This window comes from Podarcis gaigeae, assembly GCF_964106915.1.
Source record: "Podarcis gaigeae genome assembly, chromosome: 9".
NCBI lineage: Eukaryota > Metazoa > Chordata > Lepidosauria > Squamata > Lacertidae > Podarcis > Podarcis gaigeae.
Window position 1 is genome coordinate 36557778 of NC_139685.1, and position 27092 is coordinate 36584869.

At 43.9% G+C, this 27092-nt stretch overlaps 1 protein-coding gene across 3 annotated transcripts in view; it reads right to left on the reverse strand.

Annotated features, from left to right (window-relative positions):
• The window catches only part of KLHL2 (kelch like family member 2), a 36911-nt gene extending 13583 nt beyond the window's left edge, over positions 1-23328 (reverse strand). Inside the window, exons 1-6 of one of the 3 annotated variants that reach the window (XM_083755773.1) lie at positions 21562-21732; positions 17549-17608; positions 17114-17239; positions 14504-14610; positions 12142-12263; positions 2404-2566 (exon numbers count right to left, since the gene is read on the reverse strand). In XM_083755773.1, the coding sequence (XP_083611899.1) occupies positions 2404-2566; positions 12142-12263; positions 14504-14610; positions 17114-17151 (430 nt within the window). In that variant the 5' untranslated portion in view covers positions 17152-17239; positions 17549-17608; positions 21562-21732. Of the gene's footprint in view, positions 1-2403; positions 2567-12141; positions 12367-14503; positions 14611-17113; positions 17240-17548; positions 17609-21561; positions 21733-22986 lie in introns of those variants that run through there. The other 2 variants (XM_083755775.1, XM_083755774.1) reach the window with 2 other exon arrangements.
• Between the last annotated feature and the right edge of the window lie 3764 nt (positions 23329-27092).

A 27092-nucleotide genomic window follows, 5' to 3' on the forward strand; every position in this document is an offset into this window, starting at 1 on the left:
GTGCACCTCCAGGGTGGCTTGTTCAAGGTTGGGAGGAATGAGACAGAATGTTGGGAGGTGGAGGAAATGGCTGATCAAGTTCTTTGGGGTGGTTTGTGGTATACAGAAGACAGAGGGCCTCTCTTTTGTTGGCTTCATGATTTGGATGCTGTAAATCTGACTGTGGGGGCTGAAGTCAGGGTAAAACTCTCTGGGGTTTGGCGTTGGACAGTTTGTGAAGACTATGAGGTTCTACAAAAGGCTGCAACTGAAATGTGATTGCAGTATTGGCAGTAGGTGGTTTCCTTGGCCTTGCTGCCATTGAAGCCTGAAAAGGAAACCAGATGGAAGAGAAATAGAGTAACCTAGAAGGGGGTCCTGGCTGGCTGATTGACATACTAAACAGGAGCACTCCACACTGCCAACCTTATGTTGAAGGCCCCACTTGCCACATGGTAATTCAACAGTTTAAAGGGACCCAATCTGATTAATGTGCTATTCAAACACAGTAGCCACATTCTCAACAGATTCTGCAGCAATTCAGCCTAGGTGATTGGCAAGTTGCCCCTTTCGTAACATCTATGCTCTCTCACACTCAGGTTCTCAGAAACGAGAAAAATAGGAAAAATAAGGAATCTGAAGCGGCATTGTTATGATCAGCCGTCTGTTTAGAATGTAGTTTGTTGCCTAGGAAATCTTTTTAACTGTTTGAGGCATCTGCTTTTGTCATGAAAGAGGAACAGATAAATGAATTATTTCGAATAATTTGTTCTGAAATTATATAAATCTTACAGCTGAGCGAAGGAAAAATGTGTGCTGTTGAGACGGAGGCAGAAGCCTTCCCCAAAGACCAAGATGGGGAACCACCTGTGGCCATTCAGATATACATGGGCTTCATCCCCTACCAATAATGAGCAGGGATTGTGGCAACTGTAGCCTAGCAACATCTGGAGAGCCATCTGTTCCCCAACCCTGGTCTATAATCACTGGCAGCAGCCAGGAATTGAATTTGAGATGTTCATGTGTACAAAGCATGTCCGCTAATTCTCAGCTATGCCTCCAATCTTGTTTGAATGTTCTAAGCTGCTCAGAGGACCCAGACAGCTTTCCAACGTTTTCTTGGGGGGTGACCCACAGGAAGGAGGGGTACCCAGAGAGCTGGAGAGCCCTAAAGGAAAAGGAGATCTTTCCCTCCTCTCTACCTTGTATCAGCAGTTCAGCCAAGCCATTGCCTCATATCCAAACAAGTAGCAGAGCCCGTCAAGCAGTTCAGAGATCAACTACTCATTTGCACTGCCTTAAAACCTGACTTGACAAGGGATCTTCTCTCACTTCCTCAAACTTCATAGAATCATAGAGTTGGAAGAGACCACAAGGGCCATCGAGTCCAACCCCCTGACCATCAGCTCTGCCATTGATCTGCTGCCCCCAAATGCTAGAACAACTGTTTGGGTAAAATGCTGAGGAGCAGAGTTGCAGTAAGAGAGACCTTTCCCCAGCTTCCAGCCCTTTATCCAAGATACTGCTGCATGCAAGTGTGCACAGGCTATATAGGTCACAGGAAGAAGTCCACTGAGACTGCTCCTCATCCTATGCTATGGTGGGGACCATAGCTGTCAACGTTTCCCTTTTTTAAAGGGAAATTCCCTTATTCCGAATAGGATTCCTCGCAAGAAAAGGGAAAAGTTGACAGCTATGGTGGGAACCCTCTCACCCATGGGCCAATCTTACCCTGCCAGGGTATCCAAATTGCCCTGCAAGGCCATGTCCCTCCCAAGCCTCATCCACCTACCCATCAGATAGAATGACTTAGGACATCATCTAATGAATGATGGTTGAAGTTATGTATTTACCACACACACCTATTGTCATGGAAGAGAGTTGTATGGAATCCTCTGCTAAAAAGGAGGGGGGGAACACTTGTTTTAACAGTTCCTTGCAAGGCACTTTGTACTCCCAACTTTGGGTCTTCAAAGCACCTTGTGCCAAAACGACTGTGAAGTCAAACTTGACCTGCAAAGCCTATCATGATAAGGAGAGAGGGGCTCATGGAGCCAAAAAGGTTCCCTATAGCATTGGGGCTTGTCTACAGAGCATCTGGGATAATTTTTTGGGATAAGGCTAGAAAGCCCTGGAAGGCTTGGGCTGCACAGACTCATTTTTTTATACCGGTGCCTAAAATTTTTATGTGGTTTTAATTTCTGGTTTTAAAATCCACTCGTTTCCTAGTTGCTTCATGATTATTTTTTCTTGCATGTGCAAAAAGTCAAGGCAGTCAGTTCTAAGACTTTCACATCCCCCAACATTGTAGCTCAAATTCCCTCTTGTGCAAGCAATGTTAAAAGGCTGCCAGATTAGACAGCGTTAGAAACAAAACCACAGTCCAGCCAAGTGTGTTTTTTTAAGAATCGGTGTTGCACTTGCCTGCATAAGTGTTGGCCTTGTTCAGAAGATCTGTGCATGCATGCATGTCAGCAAAAGCGCGAAAGCCTAAACAGTTCACAGGATGAAGTTGGGTTTCCAGAAAATCACAGCAGCTCTTCTTTACATCCTGCAACTGCAACAAACTAGCTGCCGGGAGAAGTACCTACAATAACCAAAACCAAATTCATGCACACATTGCCAACGTCAACAACAACAAAAAGGAAAACTTAAGGCACACGTATTAGGAGAAACATTAGAATGGTAGAGAATATGACCAACAGAGGTCTGCATTTTAAAGTCACCACCTTAAATTTATGGTACTAGTGTTGATTGTGATGCTTGCTGTGAGAAAGTTTAAAAAACCCTGTATTCTAGATAAGTTATGGCTGATATTTCTATTCATTTTCTATCATTCCGACTCACTGGCCTTTGAATCTAGATGAGTTGCCAAGGATTGGGTCACTGCAGAAATGCAGTTGCCCCTTTTGTCGCATGAACTACGATGGGACAAAGTTCCTTCTATTTTCAAAGGTTTATTCATTCTTCTCCTACTGCTCACTGTAGGACTTAATCATATTAGCACAACAGGGCTGGCATTAAAAATAAAAAATGGTTAGTGTTTAAGAGGTTGACATTGATCAGCTTCATTCCAAAGCGCTATCCAATTCTGAGAGCCAGTGTGGTGTAGTGGTTAAGAGCGGTAGTCTCGTAATCTGGGGAACCGGGTTCGCGTCTCCGCTCCTCCACATGCAGCTGCTGGGTGACCTTGGGCCAGTCACACTTCTTTGAAGTCTCTCAGCCCCACTCACCTCACAGAGTGTTTGTTGTGGGGGAGGAAGGGAAAGGAGAATGTTAGCCGCTTTGAGACTCCTTAAAGGGAGTGAAAGGCGAGATATCAAATCCAAACTCTTCTTCTTCTTCTTGTATTCCCAACCCCTTTATTTGATTGACTCAATGAAATCTAAGTAAGCTCACAAAATGGGCTTCTTTGTATATACTGCATTGGCTGTTAGCAGTTGTATACGGTATTCACTTTTAAATACAGAAGCCACGGAATGCTAGCTGCAACTGGAACACATTCAAGAGGACACCACTGACTTTACTTTACTGCACTTAATTCATCTGCCCTGAACAGAAGACGCTTCCGGGTTCCCAAGGGCTCACTGAACCAGCAGAGAACTGCAGAAATGCCTCAAGCAGAGATCCTTTGCATTTGCACTGCTTGTCTTTCAAGAAAAGCATGAGTCAAGATAAACAGCTGTAGTGGTGGGTGGGTAGCAGTGCAGAGGGCTAAAAATAAATTTTGACATCTGTAGCACAAAGCTAATGCTAACACTTTACATTTCACCCAAGAAAGCTATTAGCCCTCATTCATTTCAGATGTAGCAAGTCGTTCCTAAAAATCATTTACAAGCCACATGCTTCCTGAAACAAGGCCTTTTTAAAGCGATCAACTTTTTTTTATATAGCTCTGCTTGAAGTCCAAGCACTGTTTACAGACCGAGCGTGTGGCCTTGTCTAAAATGTTCCCAGCTGCCCAGCACACTCTCCCTCCAAACAAATATTTACACTTGGTTCTGTTCCATGTTATATGCTGTTCTCTGCCACCATATGTATAAAAAGTGAACTGTGCCAGAAAAAAATACATAAGCACAAATCAGGAAAGGATCGAACCCCACTTAGGTGTAGTTTTCAAGGCAGAATTTGCCATTTATACACATGGGAGCTCTTAAAGGACGGCTCCCTTTGGATCTTGTTTAGGGACGTTTTTAATATTTTATGCTTTATTGTATTTTTAACATTTTGTTGGGAGCTGCCCAGTCAGATGGGTGGGAAATATATAAATATATATATATATATGATGCTTTTGAATTATGGTGCTGGAGGAGACTCTTGAGAGTCCCATGGACTGCAAGAAGATCAAACCTATCTGTGATGGGATAATGAGCTGCTTGTGCGTAAAAGCTTGATCCCTCTGGGGTTTGGCTGGTCACCCAAACCTAGGCACTAACGGAGCTCCCAAAGCATGACTCCGTCAGTCGCTGGTAGAATCCGACAGTGGGCGTCTACGGAACTTACTCCAACATAAAAGCTGTTTGACGGACATACGCCTCCTGGACTCTCTGCGTGACAGCTTCCGGCGAGGGCTGGGGGTTGCTAAAGGGGGTCTTGTTACCTCCTCACTGTTCTCACTAGAAGTATCCCAGAGCCTCTCCCCCGATTCCCTTTCCGCTGGAACTCCTGCTCTCCCCCTACTGGTTCCTTCTTCTGCTGTAGAGTCTCTCCTATTCTCCTGGAGCCTCTCCACCACCTGTCCCTCCGATGGCAGTTCCCTGACACTATCCATTCTTAAGGAAATCAGCCCTGAGTGCTCACTGGAAGGACAGATCCTGAAGCTGAGGCTTCAATACTTTGGCCACCTCATGAGAAAAGAAGACTCCCTGGAAAAGGCCTTGATGCTGGGAAAGATGGAGGGCACAAGGAGAAGGGGACGACAGAGGACGAGATGGTTGGATAGTGTTCTTGAAGCTACCAGCATGAGTTTGACCAAACTGCAGGAGGCAGTGGAAGACAGGAGTGCCTGGCGTGCTCTGGTCCATGGGGTCACGAAGAGTTGGACACGACTAAACGACTAAACAACAACAACAAATATCTGAAGGAGTGTCTCCTCCCCCATTGTTCTGCCTGGACACTGAGGTCCAGTTCCGAGGGCCTTCTGGTGGTTCCCTCACTGCGAGAGGCCAAGTTACAGGGAACCAGGCAGAGGGCCTTCTCGGTAGTGGCGCCCGCCCTGTGGAATGCCCTCCCATCAGATGTCAAAGCGATAAACAACTACCTGACATTCAGAAGACATCTGAAGGCAGCCCTGTTCAGGGAAGTTTTTAATATGTGACATTTTAGTGTATTTTTCATCTCTGTTGAAAGCCGCCCAGAGTGGCTGGGGAAACCCAGCCAGATGGGCGGGGTACAAATAATAAATAATTATTATTATTATTATTATTATTATTATTATTATTATTATTATTATCTATCCATCTATCATCTACCCAGCAGCTCCCTCCCCAGACCCCTCAAGCTCTCCTGCTCCCTGACGTATCAGTGAGAGTTGTTAGGCAAGTGGATATGAGAGGTGCACTTTCTCCCAGTGAGGCCCCACATTTTTGGAGCTTCATTCCCAATAGCCTTTAAAAATCTTCAAAAGATACATTTCTTTAAGCCAGTGCTTGGTTGAATTGTGCTATACCGTGAAAGTTAATACATTAGCAGAATTTTTTTTAAAAACACTTGTAATATGATAGATAATGTTTAAATTTGGAGGTAATTAGAGATAAAGATTTTATTGACATGCATGAATGAAGATAATACAAAGGAACCAAGGCAAGGAGTAGAGGGAAGTCGAGGGATTCAAGTAATCCCACAATGTGGATTTAATATTGATTGTGTATACAGTTGTTATAAATGCTTTATTTTATGTTTTTCTCTTTAATGTAATGATTTTGTTGTTTTTTGTGTGGAAATCAATAAAAATATTATTTTAAAAAAGGGGGGAAAAGAATTGTGCTATACCGCACTTGGTAAAGAACTTTTTTAGCTGCTGCTGCTGCTTTGAATCTGGCTGCGGCTTTGTAATTGTGTTTCATGTGTGTTAGTCTTGTAAGATGCCTTGCAAAGGCAGCATCCCCTGAAAAGTATTAAAAAATACTTTAAACAACATTGAACATTCCTTAGAGTCTTTTTAGTAGCTTTTAAGACAGATCTGTGTCTTTCTACTGGCAATCACACAGGCTTTCTTAAGGCCACTCACAAGACACACACACACAGCTGTCTCCCTACTGTAATTTATTTTGTAAAATTACACTTCCCATTGTAGATATTACCTTAAAATAGCTTGTGCAAAGGGAACATCAGACTTATTAGACATTTATATTTCATATACAGGCCCTATTCAGGTGTTCAATCTCCTCACAAGTAAGGAAAAGATGAGAGAAGCAGGGGTACAGTTTAAAGCCCTCCACAAGTTTGAGGGAAAAGGTCTGAACTGGGAAGCCACCTTCTAAATCATCACACAGGAGGCATCCAAGAATAGGAGGCAGCTTCTCACATCAGATCTTCCCCCTCAAACGCATGAAGGATTCTAACCTGGGTAGCAATGACACACCAGAGGGGATGCGGGACGTGACAGCACATCCTCACGCTTTTCCTCACGTTTCCTCAGTCTTATAAGGAGACTGAACACTTGAATAGGATGACTGTGTACCTCTGGCAACTGCCTCCCAATCTCCCACAGCCTCACTCTTAATATCTGTCACAGCTCCAAGAATTTGGGATAACACGAAGTAATAATCTAGAACTAGAAACTGCATAGCAAAGTGCAAGGCACTGACTTAGCTGTCGAGGTTTAGGCTGCAAGCCTAAACACATTTATTCACTTCAAGAGTAAAGGTCCAGTGAAGTCAATGGGAGTTACATTTGAGAAAGCAAGATTGGGCTGTTGGGAGTGATGTCCTGCAAGAGGCAAAGATTATGCAGCTCACTGGATGGTAAAATGTAGCCCGTTCCTTTCATTTGCTCTTTGACGGTCTGAATACTAAAATCTTCAGATGTCCTCTCTTTACCAGGGAAGGGTCCTTCTCAATTGCGGTGCCTCAATTGTGGGATTCCCTTCCCAGCACCTACTCCAAATTTGTTTTGGCACCACGTGAAGAGCCTTCTGTTTTATCTTAGCTGGGTTTGCTGCTATTGATTTTCCTGCTTTTAACGCATTAGGCTGCATCCAATGTTGCTGCTCTGCTGGTGCATGGGAATTCCGTATGTTCAAGAGACTTCCTCTTCCGTCCCTCCAGCTCCCTGAGCACCCTCAAAATCAGTTCCAGAGCAAATTTTTGGGGGAGGGGGAGGAAGGGAAGAGAAGAGAGGAAAGGGAAGTCCTGTTGCCCCATTGGAATCCTGCTGGTGCAACACTGGAGGCAACCCAGTATGTTTTAATGAGCTTGGAATTTTATCGGAAGAGTGGGGAGAAAATCCCTAATTAACAACAACAGACTGAATTCAAACAGAGTTAGTTGGTGTGAAGTTCCACTCAAATGAACAGGACTTAAGAGCAAGTCTATATCCACCCCAGCATGTATAAGAAGAAACTAAATGAATGAATGATATTGCAAGTATTATTATTACCTGCAAGTCACACTGAATTAATGGTATATTATAGTTCAAAGGGAACAGGTGACGCTGTGGTCTAAACCACTGAGCCTCTTGGGTTTGCTTATCAGATGTTTAGTGGTTTGAATTCGTGTGACAGGGTGAGCTCCCATTGCTCTGTCCCACCTTCTTCCAACCTAGCAGTTCAAAAGCATGCCAGTGCAAGTAGATAAGTAGGTACCGCTGCGGTGGGAAGGTAAATGGCGTTTCCATGCACTATGGCACTCGCCACAGTGTCCCACTGTGCCAGTAGCGGTTTAGTCATGCTGGCCACATGACCCGGAAAGCTGTCTGTGGACAAACGCCGGCTCCCTTGAACTGAAAAGCGAGATGAGTGCCACACCCCATAGTTGCCTTTGACTGGATTTAACCTTCCACGGGTCCTTTACCTTTTTTACCTATATTATAGTTCGAACACACCCATAAATACATGCTATAAACTCTTCTATGATCTCAAAAGTAGATCCTGTCTTATCGGATCTCCCTTCTCCTCAACCTGCCTCCTATTTAGACTCTGGTGTTGCTTTACGCCTAACACCACAACAGTTCAACAGTCCTAACACCTCAAAGCAGCTACCGATTAAACTGAACCAGAATAGGCCTAGGAAAGAAGCTACAAATTTTATGAGGAAGATCACTTTCGGGGGTGGGGGGTAAAGCTGGTCTCAGTCAAAATAGTGTGATACTACTGATAGTAGTTTATTTCTATGTCAAACTGGTCAAACCAATCCCAACAATTAAGGAATTTTTTTAAGCCAGCAAGCTATTAGGTGTTAAAAATCCTTAATAGCTTAATTGCTGCCATTGAAAGTGTTGACTATGCAACAGCTTGAGACATTTTCTTGCGTTTAGTGAACATTTGGCCAAACAGTTTGTCAGAAATGCTACATGCTGTACCAGATAATGAGTTGAAAGATACTGGCAAGTCATATCTAACAGGAAATAGGACTTAAATTGCAAAGGACGAGATCATTAGATCACTGGTATTACACACGCCATTTATATACAAGATGGAGGGCATTACACACAGTATTTGCATACCGCAGGAATGCACAGCAGCTGTTTGGGTTTTTTAGAGAATTGTATATAATTCTCTACCATCAATGAGAACAGCCACAGTGCAGCCTGCTTGTTCAGGTTGCAAACAAAGGGAATGTAGCATATACATGAACATCTGAAGTGAAGGAGCATAAATTGATGCCCGTAAAGGCTGCAAAATCTAATGCTTCTGGAATCGGTTGCAGAGACCCTCAATTTGTAGCCACAGGATTCTAGTTTCCATAATTGCAGCTATACCTCTTCTCTATGATCAAAGTCCAGCCTAGTGTCTAATAAAACACACTTTGAAGTATACACAGTGTAGACTCCTTACACTAAAATTTTGCTAAATTCCATGGAGACACCCAATGCGAGTTGCCTGTAGGGCTTACCCAGAGCTCATCCGTCCTGAAAAACAGAGGCACTGCTTGATTTCCAAAGTCCACAATGAAAAACAAGACAACCAACACCTGTCAGGATGAAATGCCAGGTAAGGAGCTTTCCACCTTTTCTTGGATGGGTCAAAACAGCTCTGCTCTACTGGCTCAGTCCTAAACATGGAAACCCACACATTTCATCTCCATTAACATAATCAAATAAAAAACAATTACTTTTAGCTGTAGATGGATATGAACTAAGAGTTTCAGAAATGAATAAAATGTAAGGTTTTAATTACCTTTAACTCCCTTCCTAATTCAGGGGAAATAGTCGTGCCCCCCCCCCCCCATTTCCATCACTCTTTGCAGAGACTGCAAATCCCTTGGAGACTTATGTTTTGTGGAAGACAGGCTACAAGTACAAATATAAGTAAAACAAACTGCTTATAAAAGAGCTTTGGCGATGGGGGATCTCCATGTAATTAATGCATTAGGTACCAATCCCAATGACTTCAGAAAGACATTCTGTGGGGCCAAAGCACTTCAAATATGTGAAAACGAAGAAGCAACTTGTAGGTGCAACAGAATACCAAATGTTGGCTGTATAACAGAAGTCATTCTCTTGCTGACGTGTGTGTGTGTGTGTGTGTGTGCGCGCACGCATGTGTATATTATATATGCAAAAACAGCTGTGTCAACACTCAGGACCATATTAATATGATGCTGGCAGTTCTGCATGCTTTACATGTGGCTTTCCCCTATTCACATAGGGAGTGGCAATAAAATTTAACAGAAAAAGGGGAGCACAGGTGAGAGACGCTGTACTCTCGCTGCACCCACTGTTCACCTCCCTCCAGCTTTTCCCTTTCCCAATCAGACTTCCAGCATCAAAGCTTAGCTAAAAGGAGGTGGCTTGTAAGCACTTGAGGGCTACATGAAGACAAGTCATGCACCCCTTCTGCGGTTAAAAACGAGACCTACACCTTCCTTCCTTTCAGTGCAACTGGCCAGTTGGACTAGATGACCCTTGGGATTCCTTCCAACTCCACAATTCTATGATCCTACATCGGTCTCAAAGTGCCACATCACAACTCTAACTGAAAAACATGCACAGAGGCCTTCCAGGCAGAAGAATCTTTAGGCAGATTTGGAAACAAGCTTGAGTTAAAGGTTGACTACACCAGCTGCCATCATTAATACTGTGTTAGATACTGCGATCCAGATGGATACTCAGGAAATGTAATAACAGCACATTGGACGGCTTATTATTGCAGTATGGAGGCTGGAATCAGAAACAGTATATAAAGCTGAATGAAGTGTGTCCATAAATAATGGTTGATGTTGCTGCACCAAGATCTCTGCTACTCTTACATGCCGCAGTTTGCCCTAATAGTTCAAGCAATGACATTTACCACCTTGGCTAAGCCTGAGTACTGCAAACGCTGAACATTATACACTGAAAGATTAGTAAGGTAAGAAACCAGAGCTCGCAAAGTGAAACCCAAATCCCTCAAATCACTAAAGAGATGGGCATCTGATTTCTGGTAAGCGAACAATCATTTTTCCTAATCTGTAGGGATGGCTATTGCAGCAGTCATAGCTCATAGCAGTTCTGCAGCGAGTAAGGATGTGGCAGTACCAACCCAAATGGAACAGTGATATTATTCTGTTTAAGACTGCACTAGGGTCTTAAGTACATTGTTGCAACAATTAGGCAATGCTAGTGTGACATTTTAAGTCTTATCATTATCTGCTGAACTAAGGAAATCAGCTTTCAGGTCAGTAAGTTTTTCCAGGAGCCAGGCTGGCCGAAGACATTTTGCAGCCCAAGGGGGAAGGACCCCTCTCTGTATTCCAGATACAGAAGCTGACCAGGCTGGTGGCTGAATCTCATTTCACGACTGGTGATGGGACGGTATCTTCTACTGCAGTCAGATAGCAGGCTAACTTAGGAGGCACAAAGCAGGCTGCATAACACACACACACACACACACATGTACCTGTTCCCTGACCCTCAGCAGAGGGTATTTACAGGAAAAAAGCTGTATTATAGGTCAACATACGGAATGTACCCCAAGCTTTGATTAATCATTTCTAAAGAAGGGCAATCTGACCTCTGTTATAAAGAACCAATTAATTTACTTTTAGTAGCAGCATGCCCAGTAATGGCACAGAATTGGAAGGGACTGGAACATCTGTGTATTTCTCATTGGAAACAGAACGTATGGTTGATTGCTGCATCAGATAAATTAACCAAGAGATGACATGCATTCATTGAATGATACAAATGATGTAGATGATTTTGCTGAAATATTACATCTTTTAATAAAATACTTTACTGATAATCCTGAAGAATGGCACGGACTGGACTTTGGCAAATTAAACAGACTGATCCGTCCTGGAAGGGGGAAGTGGGGGCAAACTGAGTTTTGTTTTTGTTTTGTAATTGTTGTTGTATAATGGAAATCAATAAAACAACAACAACTACAACAACAACAACTGGGTTCATTTAGAAAGCTGGCTGATTATGCCTGTTTAGTTAACAACCTGGACAACTAGTAAACCTGTTCCTCTGTGTGTGTTTTTGAGCTCCTCCAGAAATGCAGAACAAATATTTGCTATTTGTTTAGTGGTTGCTGGCCACTTCAGTGGTGAGTGCAATGAATGCATGACAATTTAAATATGATAGATACCAATATGTATATTTGACATCCATATTCATCCATATTCAAACTTTGCTCCTTTTTGCTACACTAGAGCTTCTGACATGCATAAGCAAGGATTTATACCCAAATGCAGCATATTTAACATTACCCTTTCAAGCCACTGCTTTCTCAACTGTTTCCAAGGCTGGCCATTATATTTGATCTACAATTACTAAACGGCTTGTAGAGGACTGTAAAACAGCAGGTGACTTTAAAGTGCAAATTCTGTATCAGTTATTTTGAACAAGAAAAAGAAGTGCTATAAGATCACATAAATGCTATTAAAAAGCACACATCCTTCTTATGACTAAGATGCTAAAAATAAATGTCATTACCCTCACAGGGGTGGGGGAGTGCCTTACTTTTTGTGTCATTATGCATACCATTAAAGGATGAGTTGACAGTATCCTCCTACTCACCTGTACATTTTCCTCTGTAAGCTGAATTTCAGCAGTGTAAACATATTCAATGAGCATCTTAAGGGTCCATCCATCAACTTCCTTTATTCGAACTCTCTTTGCCTGACTCTCGCTCATTTCACCTATAATACATGGTTGTATAGCTCTGTTAATTTAATCAGATACTGGCAATTGGCATCAACATGTTGCAGTTCCAGGTGGCTTCCTCAGCACAAAAACTTTCCTCTAAGAGAAGAGAAAGGAAAAGCTTATTCTCCAGAACGAAGCTATATAGATCAGTGTGTCTCTTTTTGGAAGACACCCCCTCATCCCCAATAAAAACCACAAAGTGCTGGAAAAATATTTTGAATTTATGGAGCAACTATCAGGTTTAGCTACGCTTCCTGCTATGATCTGCACAAAACTGTGAAAACCTTGGATGCCAGTCTAAAATGTCTATATCTATTTGTAATTTCAGGGCTAAAAACTTCATGGGTTCATAAAACTCAGCACATGACAACTATGCAGAAAGGGCACCAAAGCACTCATACGAACTGGAATAATGGCTTGATACAATCAGCTTTCAATATATTTAAATGATACCAGTAGAAACTCCTTAGAAAATTCTAGCAGCCCACAAGGAGGATTATTCGCAGCAGCATTTGATTCACTGTCTCTCAAAACAATTTCACCTCTAGCCAGAAAATAGGGAAATATGGTGTCAGCTTGTGGAGGCTGAAAGGCTGGTCATGAAGACCATCTGCAGTGCCAGCACAAATATTTGCAAGAGAAGAGGATTCAGAACAAGACTCCAAGACCCGAAAAAGCCAGTGCCTCTAATAGCAATGAAGTTTGTCCAAGGTATATTCTGCTCTGGTCTGTGACCACAATAAAGATAATGATTGACTGCTTCTGTTCAACAGCAGGAAAAAGCCTACTGTAACCTGTAGTACAGCCCCAATGTAATTGGGCTGTACCCAACATTAATCATACTTAGTTGGATACAGCCCATTGTGCCTGGCAGGTGTAGCCAACATGGTGTTGCTAGACTCCAGCTCCCATCAGCCCTGCCTGCTGGCATAGGCTAATGGGAACTGGAGTTGAACAACATCTGGAGTATACCATTGGCTACCCCTGCAGTATGGGATAGAATTACAAAACAATACAGATGAGATAGGAAGGAAATAGTCTCCGAACTAGAATTCTAGCTGGATAGTCAATAGTTTGGTCCTTTTGGAATATGTTTTCTGAGTGGAACAAAAAACTCCCAGACTCTACACATACATAGGCAACAGAGATGCTAAAACTCCTGCCTGTGAAGCCAGAGCACATAACCCAATTGCAATGGAAGATGGGACAGACAGAGGTGAATTTTTAAACTGAGGGGTGGTTTTTTTGCTGTTCTCTTGCTGCCATTGTTAATTATCCCATTGCATATACCATTTTTTACTTGTATTACATCTGAAAGCCACCATGGTGGCCCCTCTGAAGACCCAAAGATGGATCATAATTTTCTAAATAAAAATGGCGTGTAAGGGGAGGCCGGAGCCATCAGGGAATGTGTTCAGCCACAGCCACAGCTGGTCATAACAATGGACTACCTAGTATTTGATTACACACATCGAACAAAAGCATTTAAGCTGACAGAATAATCTCTAACTTGTATGAGAACTCCATATTTTTCTTTCATCTATCTTTTAGGAAGACACCTGAATCAAAATAATGCAGGTAGTGATTGACTTGGTCTGAAAATAAGAATTCCTAACGTAAGAAACTTTAGTATAAAGGGAAAGGAGGCTTAGTCAGAGCTTCAATACTAATACTGTCCTGATGACTGACTGAATATTTATCCTAAATGACACTGAAGTCATCTAAAGAAGAGACTGTGAATTTGTGGCCCTCTGTATGAGGTTGGGCTACAGTTCCCATCATTCCTGGCCACTGGTCATGCTGGTTTGGAATTCAGAGCACAACAGCTGGAAGGCCATCTGCACATCAACCCCAAAGACAAATGCAACCATTCTTGTGTCCTGAAAACCCACTAACATTTCAGCCTTAAACACACAGCATAAGCAGTGCAAGGAGAGAGAGAGAAAAGGAGAAAAACCCCAGCTGGCATATAATTTACGGCAAGATATACAGTCCAGCTGTCACTTAGAGTTATGCAAAAAATACTAAAACATGAACTCCAGCAATAAGACGGCAAAGTCATTAAGTCCTCCATGCCTGTTAATAGCTTGACATTTTCAAATATTGCAACTGATGTCTCAACAGTCTCTCACCCCCCCAACCCCTCCCAATTCCATTTCCGCTGCAGTGTTTTGACCTTGTAGACTCATTTAGCTATGCTATAGTTTCAAGAAGAAACAAAGTAGTACAGTACCTGTAAACATGGCATGGAAGTATGGGCTGCAAGCCGCTAACACAACTCTATGAGCTGCAATTTCCATGTCTTCAGCTACTATTGTCACATCACACAACAGGTTTTGACTATGTAGAAAACGAGAAAAGAAGAGGATGAGTTGTGAACAATGCAGAATCTGGAAGAAAGCAAACATCTACTGTCTGTTTTGGAAAGCTGTTTGTGTGCTCTGTATTCAGACCCCTCTTGAGATATCATAACCAAATTCTGTATGATGGTGCCTGAGATCAAGGAGCACGTTTTTATCTATGTTTGGATACAATCAGATGCCATTCTGAATTAAGATGGAAGACTTTTTAAAACTGCACTGGTTTTAACTTCTAATTTAAAAACTGGATTAATTTTTTTGGTTTCTTAGAATTCCCAAACAGCATCTGCTACGAGGCTGCTAATAGTATACTCTCCTCAAGAAGCTTTAAAGATATACAGTATTTAATTTCCAGGTGCATTTCAAAAAGTATAACCATTACCCACGTTGATGAATTGGGAACGGAGTTTTGCTAAACCCCACCAATATCAGCCCCCCCCCCCGCCGCATTTTAAAAAATAAAATGAGGAGAGTGCAGCCAAAGTCCAGAAGCTTACTGCTCCTCTTGGTAGTGATGATGCCTATTAACATGCCTCTCTCGGCTTATTTTTATTGTATCACATCTGCAGCTCTCCACTAATCACACCTTCATCTTATTAAGAACTATTAACTTCATTGGTATTCCTATTTTACAGATGGAGAACCAAGGGCAAAAGACAGCTGCCTGTCCAACATCACACAATGAACCTCAAACTCAAAAATATTGACCCAATGTTCTAGTCACTGAATTAGGACCATACATGGTTTCACTACCTGGACCTTTTCCCTAGATCCCTCATTCAGTCATTTTATTTGTATGCCACTTTTTCCACACACAAACACCAAGCTCAAAGCGGCTTACAACAAAGAAGGAGGATGAATTTTAAACATACACTACAAAAAAACACAATTTCATAACAACACAGCAGAACAATAACATAACAACACTTTCATAATAACATAGCAAAACACAAGCTGAATTCAAGCCATTTAAAAGAAGGAAAATTTGTTATTGGGGTGTGTTCAAAGCAGGAAGAGGCAAGACAGATGGCAGAATCACTTGCAGGATGGGTGAAGCTCAGAGAGGCAAAACAACAATTTATTAATATACAGATAGTTTCACACTGTTTGCCAAGATTCAATTTGCCTATAAATGGTAGAAGTTGAACATTAAGTGTGCCCCTCCAAACTGAATTTTAAAGAGGCAAATGAACTCAAGGACATTTCGTTTAAAAACATGAGGGCAAGGAATTTCTGGTTGTGAGGAATGAAATGTATGCAGAACACAATACAGCGACCCTTATTTCTGCTGGGAGAAGACCTAGCAGACAGCACACTGTAGACTGCAGTCTGTGCACAGAATAGCTAGGGCTTCCACATTCGTGGATGTCAGACTAGTTTACCCTCCTGTCCACAAAAGATGGCAGGTCCTAATCAAGCTTATTCACAAAACCCTGAGACTAACAAAGCAGGTTTACATGTTATATGTGTGACAGCGTCCTCTTGCAACAACTAAGGAGAGGCAAGTCACCTGCCCTAGCTTTGGAGAGCAGCACCTACTCATGAGCAGACATCATCCCTGCAGATATCCACACTGGCACAAAGTTTCCAAAGTGGGGACAACGCCATCCCCAACTCCAGGGCTGGCCCCAGTCATTGTATGGGGATCTCTCCATGAATATAATGGGTGAAGAAGTCTCATAATGCAAACAGGCTAGAAGTTACCAACTAATTGTATTACAGTACTTCCAAACAAAATCAAGGTGCCATGAGCCAAAAAAGGGGGAGACATTTGTGCCATTCCAGGCATGGGTGCACAAGACTTTGAACAAAGGATGTGGGAACTATACACAAATAGAATAGAAAAGTGACAGGTGATGCTGTTACTATGCCTCTGAAGTGCCGCTGCACCAACACCACCAACTAGGCTCAAAAACAAAACCATTTCTTACAATTCTATCCCATCTTTCGTCTACATTTTATTGTCACAGCAACTATCCTAATAGGGATTATGGGATTTATCTCACAGCCCAAGACAGTTCTCATAACTTTCTTTCCTGTGGGGCAGGTTATGCCCCATAGGACTGGCCCAAAATCACCCAGTAAGCTTTAGGGCTTTGGGGGAAATGGAAGGGAGGGGGAAGGACAGCTTGGGGCCACAGAGTTCCCACTGCTTGAAACCAGCCCACCTGTTTTGCATAGAGTTTGTAGCAACCCACATTTAAGGTGCAGAACTACCACCATGAATGGATACAGAAGCATAGGCTTCTACATATGGAAATGTTTATCTAGATGCAACTCACCTTAACCCGCCCTCCGCCCCGCTAAAAGAAAACCAACTTTCTTTAGGGAGCTGCTTTTGAGGGGAAGACAGCTGTGCATGCAGAAGAGAATCTCCAGATCCCATCTTAGGACATGATGCTAGCCTGTAAATCCCATCAATGGCAAAGCTCAGTGAATGACCAGACAAGCAATCAGACTATCTGTATATCAAGAAGTAGTACCTTCTTAATTCATTCATAACTTTGAAAGCGTTCTTCATATGCCAAGGGTTCACTGTAACAGGACAGTGCTTTTCGGTATTATCATCTTTCAGATCCAGAGGTTTCTGCTGGCACAGTTTGGTACATCTGCAAGTAAGAAAGGCTGGTTCATTAACTGTCTGCTGGAGAGTTTGTCACCAACATGGGCTAAAAGGTTTTACTGCCTACATTTCTGCAGCTTCCGCATCATCACTACCTGAAGAAAGGAAGCCAGGTGCAGAACTTTGCTTTGACCAGGCCCTCAACACTCAGGACAAACAACCCAAACCTCTGAACAATTTAGATCCATGCATATTAATGCTCCAAGACAACCCCCCCCATATATAATCAGATTAAATTACTGATAGCAGATCAAAACAGTGCCAGTTAAAAGGAGTCGCTCTGAAGGATACTTACTCAAGATGTACTAACAGACTGCAAGGAAAGAGGTCAAAATGATGTGCTCTTTAGCCAAATCTGAAAAAAAGAAAAAAGCCCTAGTGCCATGACTTACCTGCACCTGCAAATGATACACTATAGACCAATCATGAGCCCCAATGTCCTTCCCAAACCTGCTTGCCTTCCAATGTTTTGGATTGCAATTCCATCATCTCTAACCATGCTGGCTTGGCCTGATGGGAACTGTAGTCCCACAACATCTGGAGGGCTGTGCTAGTATGACGACACATGGGCCTGATATCTCACAATACTTCATTTGAGGAGACTTCCCCCTGCCTGCCAATCAAGGCAGCAAGAATGGCCACTGACAATATCTCATTATGTTCAAATAGAGCTGCTCTGTAACCCAAGACATCACATATTAGCAATTGCTCCAAAGGTCAGAGTAGAGAGGTAAACACAGGGCTTATTCCACAAGTTTGAGCCACTAGGTACCGTGCAAATGCATCAGGATCAGATTGTCCTTCCAACAAATCAGTCCTAAAGGTCACAGTGAATGTCTGCGACAAAGTGAGTCAATCAATCAGTGAATGCAGAGCCTTCTCGTCAAATGTCTGTATCCAAGCACCAAAGAATTCTAGGGGAAGACAAACTTGGCCTTTCAAAGAAAATAGATCAGCTCAAACCATCATTCTTATTAACTTTTTAAAGACAGTTTTCTAGTCATTGCACCTCTAGTTACCTAAAGTCTCTCATGCTACAGAAATTGCCTGTATATATCACCAAGTCCATTACATTAAGGGAACATGCATGGTATTTTATTTTTTATTTTTGCAGTTGCTCAATATCCTTTTCTCTTCCTGTCCTTTTTGAGGCTTGTCTGCCTGGATAGCTCAGTTGGTTAGTGTGTGGTGCTGATAATGCCAAGGTTGCAGGTTTGATTCCCATACGGGGCAGCTGCGTATTCCTGCATTGCAATGACTAGAACTGCCCTGAGACCTATGAGCATAGGGCAGTATATAAATTCAATAAATAATAATAGATGATCCTCAGGGTCCCTTCCAATTCTATGACTACTCTTCTATTACTTCTTTTAGCTTAGTGCCAGTTCTGGAAGAGAACCCATCGACTTTAAGAACTTCCAGCTACAGGTCCTCCCAGTGCAGCCCAACTTCTGAAAGTTCAACAGTTCTTCAACAAACTGCATGCAGGTGCAATGGACAAGATCGAGGACAAGATTGAGCACATAGAAGACCTTAACTAGAGGCATGCTTTCGCAGACCTTCGAGCAGCAAGCGGCTAATAAGTCTAATAAATGAAATGAAAGATGCTAGCACAGTGTGGGTAAGGTCCCAGCAACCATCTTTATTTGCTAAGAGACCTAAATCTACATCTACACACATTAGTTAGTATGCCTTGTGACACTGCCCCTTGTTGATATATGGTTCTTCAAGCATGCTAAAATTATATTCTAATGCAAATTAATATACTGTATTTAGCTTTTAACAATAAAAGTTAATACAGTGGTACCTCGAGTTACAAACACCTCATGTTACAAACGCTTCAGGTTACAAACTCCGCTAACCTGGAAGAGTTACCTCAAGTTGAGAACTTTGCCCCCGGATGAGAACGGAAATCGTGTGCCAGCGGCACAGCAGCAACAAGAGGCCCCATTAGCGAAAGCATGCCTCTAGTTAAAAAAAGTTTCATGTTAAGAACGGCCCTCCGAAACACATTAAGTTCATAACTAGAGGTACCACTGTAATGTAAATGAAGTGTGTGCTACTGAGCTGTCATATCTTAAAAGTATTTTAAAGTAAAAACATTTCAGAAGTATCAAAATACGAATTTCCACGTAAAGTTTTTAACATGTTTGAATATAGCATGTAAACAACATGAAGTGTGCCTTGTTTTCCTGAACAAAGCACTTCATTTCAAATAATTCTGGCTACTGAGTGGAAAATTAAATACTCCAAACAGCACATAAAACCAACAAGGACATGGTTATTTTTTAAAAAATAGCTTTACTAACTGAATATATCTTCAACATGCTAAAGTAGATCTTAGTTAGTTTAGGACAGAAAATTTAGGACAGAAAAAGTTTCCAGAAAATCCGCATTGCTGTGAAACTCTCAAAGAAAAGTTACAGGTAGTTAGCTTGCGTACATATGCCCCCCACCCGCTTCAATAAACCATTTTAAGAATCAAGGAAGTGCCCCTGCTCTTAACTACTTAGTGGCTCTGTTTGTATGACAAAAGGCCAGGAGTCAAACTTTATGAGACACCAAAGAACATGAGCCCCAGCTAATTTTCTTTGCCAGTTCCCCCCCCCCCTTTCCAGTAGGGCTTATCTTTTAATACACGGGGATTACACTGTGTTGCATCCTATTCTCAAAAAAAAACGGTCCAACAACTCATTATAAAGATGTGGTAACATACAATTGGCACCCACCTCTACCTCATTCCATCCACTATTCCAAGAATCAAGCCTGATAAACAACTTAACATTTATCAGTGTTGCTTGCATGGTTGATTATAAGACAACAGCCAGCGGGATACTCCCCACTTCCCACCAAGATGTCCAGTCTGCTGTGCAGGAAACGGAAGGGATCTGTTGCCATTTAGACTAGAAGACAGACACTTAACTCTTAGTTTGGGGACACGGCACGTGCATCTGCTTTCACATTCCTTACAACACATATATAGTGGTACCTCGGGTTACATACGCTTCAGGTTACATACACTTCAGGTTACAGACTCCGCTAATCCAGAACTAGTGCTTCAGGTTAAGAACTTTGCTTCAGGAAGAGAACAGAAATTGTGCTCCGGTGGCGCAGCAGCAGCAGGAGGCCCCATTAGCTAAAGTGGTGCTTCAGGTTAAGAACAGTTTCAGGTTAAGTCCGGACCTCCGGAACGAATTAAGTACTTAACCTGAGGTACCACTGTATATGGGTAGCAATATGTCTTTCTCTAGCTCCACTGACCTCAGAAATCTTTGAATATCCTTCTTAGAAGCCTACCCACTAAGAGGTATCTGGCAGGCCACTATGGAAAACAGGGTGTTATTCTAGATAAGGTGTGAAGGACCTTTGGCCCTCCAGGTATTGCCGAACTACAACTCCCATCAGACCTAGCATGCATGCCTAGAGGCTGAAGACAATGTGCACTGCAGTTCAGCAACAGCTGGAGAGCCAACGGCTCTCCAAACCTGGACCTGATGAACCACTGGTCTTAATATGCACCTCATCCATCCATCCCTTTTCTATCATCATGCACAAAAGTGTCTGTCCCAGAAGAGCTTCTTCAATCTAATGTGACAAACAACAGGCTCGCTTCCCCTTGGATGAATTGCTTCAGCGGATTCTTAAATTTGTTCCAATACATTTCACCTTCCTAGCTTCAAGAAAGAGGACTTTGGAGGAACCTTAACAAAACTCCTTAAAATCTTTGGGGATCACACAATCCTCTAACCTATGGCAATATTTTTTTTGCTGATACCGACCATTACCTGAAGCACTTTACATCCATTATTTGGATGTGTAATTCTTGAACAATTTGAGCTGGTTATTTATTCATACATATAGCAGGATGCAGGTGAAGTTAGTTGAACTGAGGTCCTACTGAAATTGATGGAATGGAACAAATTAGTCATATTTGGTTATCACTGAAATGAGGCAGCTTAAGTGCAACTAACTTCACCTGGATTCAACCCATAGTCTCTTCTCCTGTGTTCTCCATTCCCTCCAAATCATGCAGGAGCAAATGAGCTGCCTTGTCTGTTTCATTCCCAGCTCCCCCTCCTCTCCAAACTGATCCCCCCGAGTTATTGAGATTTCTATTACCCCCAAAACCTTACTTTTCTGTAACTCAGGCTAGGCCAAAAACCTACGTGGAAAGTGGCAGACAAGTGGGAAATATGGCATTTTATTTTATAATCTATTTACAAAGCAGGAAGATCCAGTTAATGAAATAATGAACATTAATATGCAACCCCCAAAAATAAAAACAAGGAAATAAATATAGCCACTCACAGACCCTTGCTGGCTCTGGGTTGAGTTAACTTTTCTTTGAAGGAGATCAGTACAGTAGATGCTCTAAATAATGAAGACTCCAGGTTGGGTCTGAAATCCTGAAAACTGTTGCCCATCAGTGTATATGCATTTCTGAGATGGCCAGACTGGATGGTATAACTCAGTACTGTATATTTCTATGTTAGGACAGCAACAATCACAAAGTTTCAGAAAGCAGCATCAGTAATTGTTTGAAGCCTGGGATAATAAGGTTTTGACACATAAAGCTCGAACAAGGCACCAGGTGAGAGCATTCCAGAGTGAAGGCACAATCACAAAGAAAGCCCTTTCTCTGCTTATTGTCATCTAACATCTGACAGCAGGGGCATGCATCAGTAGAAGGGCCTTTGAGGATGCTCTAACCTGCCTGCTGAGTCTTTTAGCTATGGGCAACAGGTCTTCACTTCTAGCACCTCACTGGGAGGGGCACTGACTTAAACTGCAAACTCACAATGCTACCAGGACCTCTTTCAAAGCAGCAGTTGAAACATATTAGGGTGCATTTCCCTAATCTTTCAATACATGGGTTTGTATTGAAAGATTAGGGAAGTTATTTCAAGCTAAAGAATTAAAGTGATTGTGCAGAACAAAACTATAGCCCTCACAGGCAGAAACCATCATTCCTGTACACTACCCAACACACTGCAAGCGCCAAACACACTACTATTCAATAGAAAATTATTACTAATTCAAACAAAAGAACAAACAAGGATAAACTGGTTCTTCTCTTGCTAGCTTGCCCCCAGCCCACATTAGGATTTAAAAAGAGCACATACAGACCGGTAAGTGTGAAGGGCAGACAAACAAGAAAACGCCTGCCTGAAAGCTGCTCCCTTTCACTTAGAATGAATGGAAATGTTCCACAAAATTAGACTACAGGCTACCTCAAAGCAGCCCATACTTACATTAAGGCCAGGGTCCAGTTCCAAAAAGTGTTTTGGCCTGGAACTTACAGATTCTACGGGCAGTGCTTCTGAGCACGTCCAGAGTGCATTTCTGTTTCCAGACACTCGGCCAGCCCCCAAAGGTGTGGGACCAGGGAGCATCCCTTCCACGCCCGAGAGCATCGCCCCAAAGGCGACCCTTCTATACCAACCCCACTTCCTTTGCTCTGGGGCGCCTGCGGGCTGGCCTCTGGGGAACAGGAAACAAACTCTGCCCGTGCTCCGAGGCTCCGAAATAACTGCTCCGTTCGTTCCAAAAAGCGGACCTTGCGCATTCCCAACCGGCGGCGGGGCCGAGGCCTTGTCCAAAGTACACTCTGTCGAGGTGGTGGTGGATGCCCTCTCCAGGATCCCTCGCATCGTTATTACGCGCGGCCCAGCCCAGCGCCTCTCCCCCCCCCCCGGACCCCCATGCGCGCCCAGCCCCGCCGGCGCCGCTCACCCCAACGGCTGCAGAAGCAGCATCTCCATCGCGGCGGCTCCTCCGCTCGGGCTGCTCTCTCCGGGGAACGCGGGCACCGCGCGCCGGCGCCAGCACCATTCCAGCCGCGAGCGCTGGGACACCCCCGGCAGGTCGCCCAGAGGGAGGCAGGCGAGGCGAGCGCGGCGCCCCCACCCACGGCGGCGGCAGCAGCGCCTCCGCCGCCTCGTCGTCCTCCTCCTCCGGCGCTGCCCCGCACCGAAGTGCAGACGGGGTTGCAGCTCCTGCGCCTGCCGCCGCCGCCTTGGCTGTCCACGCTTTCTCCCCAGATTCCGCCAAGCCGGCACTTCCGGGGTCCTAGCCCGACTATCCTAACAGGAGGAGGGGGAGGATTGGGGGCGGAGGGGGTGACGCGACGTCAGCGCGCGACTTGGTGCGGGGTGGCGGGGAGAGAAGGGAATGGCTCCTACGCGCTCTCCCCCCTCCCTGCGCGGTCCTGGAGGCGCGGCGCGGGCGCAGCTCGCGATGGCGGCAGCTGGCGCTGGGGTGGGAGCCGGGCAGCGAGGGGAAAGGCGAGGCTGGGGGGGATCTTGCAGTGGAAGGCGACTCTCTCCTCTCCAGGGGCGCGAACTTCAATAAAATATTAGGCTGGGGGAGGGAAATAAGCCCCGCCTTGCTTAATCGATCACAAGACACGGCGCACCCCCTCATCTGAATGGCAATGCCCATCAACTGGCGGGGGGGGGGGCTTGGGCCCTTCAGTATTTTATTGGGGGTGGCAAAGGGACCACGACTCCTAGGAGTTGCCTCCTATGCCCCTCCCGTTGGAAAAATAGGAGGTTGTGGGGTGTGGTATCTCTCCAACCCCCTTTTCCTTATGCTGCAAGGTTTAGATGCAGCCATGAATAGCCTTGTCCAGCTTTGAATCAGGTGGGTGGGCCCTGTAAGGTAAAGGTAAAGGGATCCCTGACCGCTAGGTCCAGTCGCGGATGACTCTGGGGTTGTGGTGCTCATCTCGCTTTATTGGCCGAGGGAGCTGGTGTACAGCTTCCGGGTCATGTGGCCAGCATGACTAAGCTGCTTCTGGCGAACCAGAGCAGCGCACGGAAACACCGTTTACCTTCCCGCTGGAGCGGTACCTATTTATCTACTTGCACTTTGACGTGCTTTCGAACTGCTAGGTTGGCAGGAGCAGGGACCGAGCAACGGGAGCTCACCCCGTCATGGGGATTCAAACCGCCAACCTTCTGATCGTCAAGTCCTAGGCTCTGTGGTTTAACCCACAACGCCACCCGGGGTCTTGTACAATCATAGAATTGTAGAGATGGAAAGGGACCCAAAAGGGTTAGCTAGTCCTACCCCCTGCGATGCAGGAATGACAGCTAAAGAGTCAGCGTTGATCAAAGCTGAACCAAATGCTGGTTCAGGAAAGTTAGGAGCGCAGGAAGCTGCCTCATAGCGAGTCAGACCAATGGTCCGTCTAGCTCAGTACTGTCTACATTGCGCGGCAGCATCTTCCAAGGGGCCAGACAGGAATCTCTCCCAGTCCTACCATGAGATGCTGGGGATTGAGCAGGGACCGTGTTCATGCAAGACAGATGCTCTTGTTGGCTGTTCACATCTGTTTGTCTCAGGAGACAATGGAAGAGTGTGCCTGTAACCGTTGGAGAGTTACAGTGCCTGCTGTGGCTGTAGAGACCAATAAGGGGGAGAGATGTTTTGTTGCAGCTGGGGCAGATGAAGGTTTCTCTGCTCTCCTCTCAGCGGTCATTCTTCCTCTGGTCACTGCTATGGATCCACGAACTGACTGTCTGTCTCCAGGCCCTACAGCTTTCTATAGGGGATTACCACACGACAGGCTTGATGTTGCCAGCCTTTGTGTCATGTTTGCAGACATCTGTGTAAGACAGAGTTGGTCTGCCAATGAGCCTGGTGCTTGAAGCCAACTCCTCCTAGAGCATATCCCTGGGGATCCTGCCATCTTCCTTTCTGTGGACATGAGCACACCAGCATAGACGTCACTGGAGGGTGAATATGCGAGGAATATTGGCTTGGCAATCTTTCTTTGAGACTGTCCTGCCATGTGATTCAAGACAGATGCTCTGCCGCTAAGCTATAGGGCCCTTCTCCAAACAAATAGGGCAACTTGGTGGTCAGGCGTGGACTTGATGGTGGAAATAACACATCCATGTTATCCTCATCTGTCTCCTTGCCTGCCCTTCATTTATGTTTTCCCTGTGTTATATTTCATATGGCAAGCTCTTTAGAGCAGGGACCTGCCCTTCTGCATGCATGTCGCATAAATAAATAAAATCAGGAGAGTACAAATGGAATTTCCCTTTGTATTTTTAACCACCTCAGGTAGGTTCAATTGCAATAGTAGCTTGATGATGTGTCATGGCAGAATACAGATATGAACCTTGGACTGCAATAATAAACTTGGTAAGGGATAAGGCCAATGTGGGGAACCTTTGGCACTCTAGATGTTGCTGAACCACAACTCCCATCAGCCTCAACAAGCACAGATTGCAAGGCCATCTATATAGAGAGAGACTACATTCACATTGCAAGGCCATCTATAAATAGAGAGAGAGAGAAAGGGGAGTCTCTAAGATGGTTGGATTGTGCCTTGTACGCCTCCTTCTGGCAACTCCTGCAGCCAAACTGGTGCCAAATGTACTGCTCTGCGTTCCTTTGAACCACATCAGTGAGGACAAGAGTGGCGGTCTTGTCATCTAGGCAGCCCAGGACCTCCATACACACTGCGCAGACTTGTGACCCCTGTTCTTTCAAGACATGGCTGCCAACAACTTTACATACAGAGAAAGATTCCCACTTATTTCCTCGATTGCAACTTGTTTTAAACAGTTGCTAATACAGTGGTACCTCCGGTTGCGGACGGGATCCATTCCGGAGGCAGCTATCCATGCGTGGCCTGGGTCAGCAAGTTAGTGGAATCAGGCTCATGAGCAGTTACCCCAATTTTTTTTACTAGTCTCAGTCTGTATCTATGTAGTTAGGCAAGAAGGATTATGATAGTAATCCCATATCAGTGTCCACCTCTTCATCACTGCTGTAAATTCTTAGGCGACACTATTACAGGGCCAAATATAGTATCACAATAGCAAAGGTTCATTTGCCTGGTTGTCTTCCAATATGGTATCATCTGTCAGCAACACCCTTCTGCAGACTGCATTGGGCAAACCAGACAATCTTAAGTAGACAGAAATCTGACATCAGAAATGGAAATATTCAGAACCCAGTACAAGAATGTCTTAATGTTACAAGACACACAGTTACAGTGGTACCTCGGGTTAAGTACTTAATTCGTTCCGGAGGTCCGTTTTTAACCTGAAACTGTTCTTAACCTGAAGCACCACTTTAGCTAATGGGACCTCTTGCTGCCGCCGCGCCGCCGGAGCACGATTTTTGTTCTCATCCTGAAGCAAAGTTCTTAACCTGAAGCTGTCTTGGCCTATAGAGTGAGATGAGTGCGCAACCCTAGAGTCGTCCGTGACTGGACCTAATGGTCAGGGGTACCTTTACCTTTTACCCGCTAACTTAGGATCATATGTCATGTGTCTTTGTCTATGAAGGCAGAAGCCATAATACATTTGATAGTAAAGACTATGAAAATCAGATCAGATGCCACAAGACTCTGTGCTTTAACTACTAAATTGTTAATGTCCTTTTAACTTTATACAAATATGCTACCAGTGAGAATATTTGCTTTTTCTTTCTGTGCCTTGTGGGAAATCCTTAACATGTAGTTTTAGAAGTAGCTCACACTGAGTTCAGTGGGACTTATTTGGAATTGCAACCTCACAGGTAACATTCAAGTGTATGAATCACAATACTTTGTCCACTAGTTAACTGGGTTGTGCTTTTTTAAATAAATAAATAATAACTAAGTTGACAGTAGGCATATGCACCACTCTTTAGTTCATAGAGCACTCTGTAGCGGCTTACTCCAATAAGAAATGCAATACTGTTAAAATAATAAGATTATAAAATAATAACCAATTAAGCTGTATAATCTAGAAGAGTAACAGAGTCATACACTAAAAATTCTGTTGGGTGGTATTAATCTGTCCAACAGACAGGAGTGAGAAAGCCAGTTGAGTTAG